At 41.2% G+C, this 8,378-nt stretch overlaps 1 protein-coding gene across 1 annotated transcript; it reads right to left on the reverse strand.

Moving 5' to 3' along the window:
* Positions 1 to 1,922: 1,922 nt before the first annotated feature.
* Positions 1,923 to 7,420, reverse strand: ampd3a (adenosine monophosphate deaminase 3a; the record flags this gene model as incomplete). Its single annotated transcript, XM_080495781.1, has 14 exons — positions 1,923 to 2,099; positions 2,218 to 2,328; positions 2,891 to 3,064; positions 3,792 to 3,912; positions 4,494 to 4,657; positions 4,847 to 4,973; positions 5,066 to 5,229; positions 5,316 to 5,447; positions 5,639 to 5,833; positions 6,005 to 6,134; positions 6,245 to 6,464; positions 6,556 to 6,721; positions 6,839 to 7,019; positions 7,200 to 7,420. 14 exons carry the CDS (start codon positions 7,418 to 7,420, stop codon positions 1,923 to 1,925), a joined length of 2,283 nt encoding a protein of 760 aa, XP_080351907.1.
* Positions 7,421 to 8,378: the final 958 nt, after the last annotated feature.

Raw genomic sequence — 8,378 nt, forward strand, 5'->3', positions numbered from 1 at the left:
ACGCATCTACTCAAGAACTGTGCATCTGGCCAGGAGTAATGCAAATGTAACTATGCAATGTTCAGCAGCTGTAACGCGAGGACCGTCTATCAGTGACGCCAAGCAGTACCATCAGAAGGTGTGGATCTAGATGTTTCCTTAAGATAGTGGCTAGTAGACCAAACAAATCTTTCCAGAAATTCTGGAGATGGGGCCACAGCCAATACATAAGTGTAGAATAAGTGCAGCATCACTGTTTTTACATTTATCATTTTAAATCAGGATCATCATTGGAATTAGGTTACTCAGGGAAATGCTTCTGGGGACAACGCACATAGTCTCTGATCTGTGAATATTGAGAAATAAAATGTCTTGGGTATACAATATCCCCCCGATAGTTGACTGAAAGTGCTGCCCCGCCCAGCCAACCAAAACTTTGTAGCACGTAGAACACAGACCAGTAACCTAGATAACTAAGCTGAACAGTTGCAAGCTCTTCCTAAGTCTTCTCCTATGCATACACTTCACAGATAAAATACAAATAAGAGCCCAATCCCATACTGGTGTAATTGCCACAAAATAATAATGAACAGAGAGTTCGCAATAGCATGGTGCAATCACAGGAGCTTTGTCTCTACATTTATCAGTCACAGAGCTCTTACAGTATCAGTGTCACAGTACGACACAGTCCTGACATGGTCGTGCACCAAGCCACACAGAGGCGCCATGTTGCTCCGGCCTCAGCGGGTGATCCTGTAATGTCTGAAGAGGTAGTGCACACTTCTGTAGCCATCAAGTAGCTTAGCCATCATTTGTGGCAAGCATTTACAAGACAACTCCGCTCATGATACAAACACCCTCCAAACGCTCTCCATCTCAGCATCTCTGTATAAAATATCCACAAAAAAAATCCACAATATTAGCACATCACCCCATTTTCCCTTGGTAGACCAGCTATCCTCTCTGCCTTTGGGCCTCCTGGATAATCGATTCCCTTGTCTAGTGGTAGTGAATACATACGATGACCGCTCTTGGACTGGTCCCGGGCACTGGCTTGGCAGTTAGGGCTCTGTGGGAATGGTCAAGCTCCAGGGGTGGCGGGAGGACCCTTGTCAATGAGGAGCTCCATTATCATTTTGGGGGAAAAATGTGTTGGTTGGGCACCTTCACATGACTCTAGAAGTCCGATTATTTCATTGTAGCGTGCCTACACAGCTGCACACTCAGTCTCCAGTTCCTCCATCTTGTCCCTGAGCTGGTTGGCATTTTTGATGGAGGCCAAGATTTCTACCACTGTTCTTCGAACGGGATCCAGCTTCGTTTCAAGTAATGTTATGGCAGATCTAAACTCCACAGTGAGGGCTGCTCAGTGATTCTCCAACAGAGCGGTCATGACAGCCATGTTCACGGCAGCAGTGGAAGCAGCAGCATCTCTTAATTTCTTTGTTTGTTTTTATGCTACTTTGAAGTTTCGTTATACAAAAAAAAAAAAAAAGTACAATAGAGGAAAGATGTTGAGTTGACTTCTTTATAGGTAAGAATTTAGGCTTCAAAGTTAAGTTGTATTGTGGTTTAGTGGGAGCCTGTGGCATGCACTTCTACTCAATTTATTACCTGGAAGTCCTTGCCGCTTGCATCCTTGACCTTACACACTTATCGATAATTAGAAGAATTATTTAAGTGAAATCGTATTTTTCTCCAAAATTTTCATAGCCACATAATCCAACACCTTTTAAGTGGCTTTTAAAAGTTTCCATACCCTTCGAACTTTTCAAACATTTGTAAAGAAAAAAAATAAAAGAATTATTCTGCCTCCACAATAATTGCAGCATGTTATGTTGGTCTATCAGATAAAATCCATCTACATTTGTGGTTGTAATGTGACAAAATGTGGAAAAGTTTAAGGGGTATGGATACTTTTGCAACAAGCTTGGATTCACCTTTTATTCATGTTGGGAGTTCATGGCTTCAGACTTCACTACATCAACTATGAAGCTCAGTTCATTACAGAGAGTCTCGTGTCTGTAGGCCATGCGTATTTGGGCGACGTTGGTCCGACGGATATCATTCCCTTCTGGTCCATCTTTCAGATAGTGAACTCCAAGGAAGTGCTTCTTCTCCTTTAAATTTCATAAATTGTGGATAGACAAGTCAAAGCAATTATGAAATTGAAATTAAAATGTAGCGATGCTCAGTATGCAAGACCGATACAAGGGAGCAAAAGAAAGATGACAGTACCTTGTGGGACAATCCACTTTGGACCACACTGTTCCTGGCTATCTCACACACATCACAGGTGCTGAGCTTCCACAGCTGAGCTGCTATGGCGTACTCCTCCATCAGTGGTTCCTGCATCAGGGCAGAAACACTTGAGCACTGTGCACACAGCAGATATAAAGCCATTCGACCTGCTCTGCAACAGTCAACTAATCAATACTATTCTGATCAACTTGTCAAGAACTTGGCTCAGATGGAGGAAAGCCCAAACGCAGGAGGACGGTTCAAGGGTTTTGTTAAGGCAGAGTTCAGTACACAGGAAGTAAATCAGTAGGTGAGACGAGGAGAAAAATCAACAAAAAAGAGCTGGGGTCAGCAACATGGAGTGACAAAGACCGAAACTGGCACAGGAGGAAGGGAGAACACAGACTAAATACTCTCAGACAAGATGAGACGCAGGTGGACACAAGGATGGGAACACACAGAAGGAGAAGATCATTGGTTAATTGACAACAGGAGGTGAAGCACACAAGATGGATGGGGCAGGAAGACAAACCTGAAACAGAGACAGAGGTGAGTGATTTCAAAATAAAACAGGAAACAAGACATGAAACGTGAGGAAAAACCTGAAACATAATCTGAGGAGATGTGACACAACTGAATGACAGTCAGCTGTGTTTCCTGAATCATTTACCTTGGTGTAGTGGAACTGCATGGGATCATCTGTGGACAACGAGACGCATAAACCTTTATGCAGAAACTCTCTCAATGGGTTTTTGGAGTACTCAAGGAACAGGCTGTTGTTACTGAGTGGCGACATTGCAATTGGCACCTGAGCCAGGTAGTACAGGTACTGCAGGACAGGACTCTGAAGGAAGTTATTTTTTAAAAAGAAAAGTCAGTGCAACTCTGCATGTCAGCAAAACACAAATAAGACACACAGCAGAACAATACGGTGACAAAGAACCTCTCTGCAAACCGAATGATCATGTCTCCTCAAATTCAATTTTATACTTTACCATTATGGATGTCAATTATGTTTATTCTACAGCTGTATTTGATAAAATTAGAATGTGTTTACTTTTATTCAAAATGTTGGGAGTTACAATCGTGCAATTAATTGAATGGAGATTTGACCAAAAAAAAGTATTGATGCTTCACTGAACAATATAACACAAATATATTTTTCTTGGTGGCAAAACAACAGCAGTGACTCACTATAGTTGTATTGTTTGGCTGGAGCTTCTGGAACATGCTGTCTACTGAGGATTTAAATGTACTTTCTCTCATCTACAATTACCGTCTTACAGCTGTTGTGCACTGAACATCTGTACAGACATTCCTCATACAGTAAAGTGGAAGAAAAAACACTTTGTGGACAACAAATTAAAAAAAAGACAAAGATAAACTGCAACATAATGTTTTTTAATTATGCACACATTAGTGAGCCCACACGGCACTGATCCTATGAGCTCAATGTTATCTCTTCTGTGAAAGATTATTCTGAGTGAATTCTGCCAACAACATCTACATTCCAGTGTATTCAATACCATGAGTGAAAGTTAAGAATGAGCCTGTCAACAACTCTGAAGCACCTTTTTTAAGTTGAGTCCATGTGAGATGTTGTCAGAGGTGAGAAAAGCAGAGACCAGATGGGTAATCGATCCAGCTTCTCCACAATGAGGTCGGAACTGGAAAGTGCTCAGCCCTTGCTCTCTGTACGGGAAACACAACAAATTTAGTCAATAAGTGATCAAATTACAGGCCTGTTTAGTTCATACTTGTATCTGGCAGATTGTGAGTATTTATCTGTCGTCGTTGAAATGGAAGCATTCTATCTATCCATCTATCTATCACAAATCTCCTTCTAATGTCATTTTTAGTAGAATGTGATGTTTCTCTGATTTGAAATGATAAAGTAATAGAAGTGCCATTTTCATCTCTGAAACAAAGAGTTGTGTTGTCATTATCACAAAAGAACATTCGTTCAGTAATGCTGTTTTTTCTCAAGTAACCCAGACCAAACATGATCTTTAGTGTTCACTTTCAGGACTGAAGTGTAAAGAGAGAAAGTGAACCACTATTCCACTCTTCAGTGGGTTGCAAACTGCAGCCTCACTGCTAGAGGCTAATAAACACACTGGTCTCTTAATCACTTTTTCCTGTGAGCGGCTCAACATAAACTTTCCACAGAGTGTTGGACAAAGTGAGTGTGCATGATTCAGCGTGAAGGATGTTCTCCACCCTACCTCATCGCAAAACCGTGTTTTGGAAAGTGAGAGGGACTTAGCTCCTACCTCCTGAGGTTGTTGAGGACCATTATGTTTGCGTACATGTGGAAGACATAGTAGCTGTATGGGGGGTTGTTATCAGTCGTCCACTGCTCCGGCTTTGGGCTCTTGAAGGAGAACATGTGATTGCTGTGTTTGGACTCATCATCAACACTGTCGAAGCCCGACACCTGCAAGTATAATCAAGGTAAAAGAGTCAGTTCTCCACTAAGGTAGCTTTAGTAAGGCCAAATAATTTCTCTCATCAATAAATCATAACAATCTATGTCCATTGAGGAGAAAGCTAATTGTTATTTGTTTGTAAATACAGATTACATCCATATGTCCATATATCACTAACATTCCTCCTATCATCTTACATATTTGAGGAAAACATGAAGCTCTTTGTGTTTCTGGGGGTTGACGGTGGCTTCGAAGAGAGGAAGGAATATGTTCTCCAGCATCTTGGCAAAGTTCGGTATCAGCTTCTTCAACTTGAAAATGTCACTGCAACACAGAAATGTTATTTTCTTCTTCTTCACAAAATTTAATTGAATTTAACATTATTGTTTTTTTTTGTTGAAAGATGCAACACTCACTATATTCTGGGCACTTGAATCATCCACCTCATGTTTGGAGAGTGTACTTTATGTTGAATGAACCACTTTGAAAGGTTGTCCCATTCATCAGGAGAGCGCCCATAGATGGACAGGCGAGGCTCAGCGTGCTGATACTTGCTCTCTTCCAGGTCATGAGCCACTTCCTATTGAAGGAAAGAGAGCGTAAGTGGGTTAAAACAACTCTGCATCAATTCTGATTTATTATGCATGACTTCAGTATAAGTATTACCTTTATGATGCGAGCAAAATACTCTCCCTCGATGATGTTGTCAGTTTTCAGGAAGATCTCTCGAAGCTCACTGGCTCCCACTGGGTTGTACTTGGAGTTGAACTTATCAAAGCGGTGGAAGGTTTGTCTGCCCTGTAAAGTAAAGGAGTCACAGATTAATCATTTGCACTGGAATTGAAAGTTGTTGAATGTTATACAAGCATAAACTGGAAGATTTGATATGAAGTATGTCTTTATTCATTCTGAATACTCTTGATACATCTCAAATCGGTTTAATGAAAACATTATGCAAAAACATAAAGCCCTTTTCTTCTCTCTCTTACAGCGTGAACATCCAGAGAGTCCACAGTGAGGTCATAGGGGTCCAAGTTGAGGCTGTGAAACACATGTTGAAGGGTCATCTTTTCTCCAGCTTTCTCCAAAACTACACGGTCTGCGTCAGTCTTGAATGTTTTCTGAATGAAAGTCAGCAGGTGTTTCTGAGACATGCATGCAGCTGCATGTATGTGTGTGTCCACCTGGGAGAAAGTAAAAAAAAGCAGAACATCTTGAATGCATGTGGGTTTTCTCCAAGTACTATGATTTCCACCCACATTCCAAAAACACCAGTGACCCCAAAGTTTTTAATGCAAGGTTTGGCTGTTTCTAAACTGCACAGGGAGAAATGTACATAAAATTAAAACACTAACCTTCCTAACATTGTAGAAATCTCTGTGAGGCACACACTTCAGTTCCTTCAGCTCAGCCATCTCATTTAGCATCTCGTGGAGGTAGAACTTTGAACTTAAGAAATTCAGTCTTCTGTAACAGTAGGTCTTCCTGAAAGTTACAAGGGAAGTCATCATATGTGTCAATAAATGGTGTTCACATTGTGTTAACCAGTGTTTCTACCAGCATAGCAGTCCAGTCTCTTTGTTTTGGCAACTTACGTGGGTCCGTCTGCAATCATAGCCAGCACGTGACTGACATCAATAGCAAATGTCTCCAAGTCTGGGTACGGAAGGTCATGAGGCTGCTCATTTTGCAGAGCCTCGTCGTTATCATACACGTGTACTATCCCATCCTTCATCTTCAATTCATAATTCAAGTTCTCAGGAATGTTGTCCATGCTGTATGGATCCTCCCCCTGGGCAGGACATGGGTACATTTCTGGAGGCCACAGAATTGTTCTATTACACTCAAAAGAAAAACAACATTCTCATAACACATATTTCTAACTACCCCAAGTACATTTTTTTACCTGGCAGAACCTCATCTTTCTCGTTCCATCGCAGCTTTTCAGCACTGCGAAGGAACTGGCTTGTAGTTCTACAGAACCTGTGATAGGCCAGCTTTGAGTATTTCTCACGAATAAGTAGAGCCTTATAAAGACTTCTGGCAGCTTGTTCATAGTCTTCCACTGTGATCTGGGTGACAAAGCCACAAAGGATGTATATTATGTTTTACATGATGTTGGAAACATTACACTAAGATTTATTAGATGAAAATAATTAATTTCTGTAATTGTGAATTGTTTAACTTACTCCAGCGCAGTAATCACCACTAATCGTGACTCTCTGGTAGTCAGGGCAGTTTTCTGGCACTGATGAGCAGGTGGAACTTGGTGACAGAAATGGTGTGACTGTCTGCGAGCGTGTGAAATCTACATTCACTGGAAACTGAAGGCACAGTGACTGGGAACGAATCATCTTCAAGCTTTTCTTCCTGGAAGAACACTCGAGTCATCACAATAGTATTGTGGAATACATGAATAGAACTAGCTTTGGCTTTTACTGAATCAATATTTACTGATTTTACTTTTTTATTTGCACTGGGATCACAGGCCACTAATCTGTGAAGGATCTGTGGCCTATGGTTTGGTGCCAGAGAAATAGCTGGGCCTACCTCTTGGCAGTCGTCTCTGACTGTTGCTCTGCCAGCTCCTTAAGCAGCTCGTGATATTTGGCTTGCTGAAGGCCAATTGGACAATCTTCAGGCACGGTGAACATTGATAAGGCATCCTTGTTGTCTTCTTCTTTTAGCGCTGATGCATATACTTTCTCTGCGAGCAGCTGCGTCTCCTTCTCCGCCTCGCTCAAAGTTACTTTCGGGAACTGACGAGGCATTTCTGCAAAGAAGGCAGAAGCTTCAGTCAAATGGCATCTGTGAACTTGACTTGCTCTGACCAGTTTGTTGTCATATAAATAAGGAAATCTCCCTCTGTAGGGGGTGTAAGTATCAGGAATTCACAAACTGTGAGTAGCACATTATCACCACCTGGAGAGCTCTTTGTGAATTACTTGAAGCTCCATATTACATGAAATGGCTGTACATTGTTCTTACCTTTTATTTTTTTTAAACATACAAGGCATGTTTAAAATTCTTTCAATTCTTTTGAAATTGTTTTCTTTCCCTCAATTTATTTATGTTGCAGAGTTGTCCCTGTGAAGCAAGTAACTTCAAAATGGGCATGCTATGGTGGCATACAGCAATAGAAAGGCTAGAAAATTCCAGAACAAATGATGTGTCCCTCCTTCTCACTGCTGACAGCCTTAGATGACATCCTAAACTGTCAGAGATCTGCTCCTGTCTACCAGCTGCAGTGTCTTCCATCTGCTTTGTATGGGAAATTGTTTGCAGTTATATGAACTTTGGTTAACCGAATCATTAACAAAAGTTGCAGTACACTATTCGTAACGTTTTGCACATCATAATGTGCTTATTGTGTCTGTGCTCCCAATGCTGCGGGACAAGTTACACGGCAAAAAAATAGCAGGAAAAAAACGAATAAAATGGCCTCCTAGGATAGTAACCTTTGCACCTTGCCACGGAGGCAGGCACAAGAACTAGTTGGGACATTGTGGTGATCAAACTTATCATAGTCAGTTAAAATATTCAGATGTATGATACTTTTTTTACCTTCTTCATTCATCATTATGCCCCTGGCTTTCAACAATAACTACATTATAATCCTGTCTGTTTGCAGTAATTTAACGGAGTCACAGACCCACACAGTAACTGCCGGTGTGTCAGACTGATAGCTGCTTCTGCAAAGAGACAACTATGAATAAACTGACAGTGTCA

This window comes from Blennius ocellaris, assembly GCF_963422515.1.
Source record: "Blennius ocellaris genome assembly, chromosome: 1".
Classification (NCBI taxonomy): domain Eukaryota; kingdom Metazoa; phylum Chordata; class Actinopteri; order Blenniiformes; family Blenniidae; genus Blennius; species Blennius ocellaris.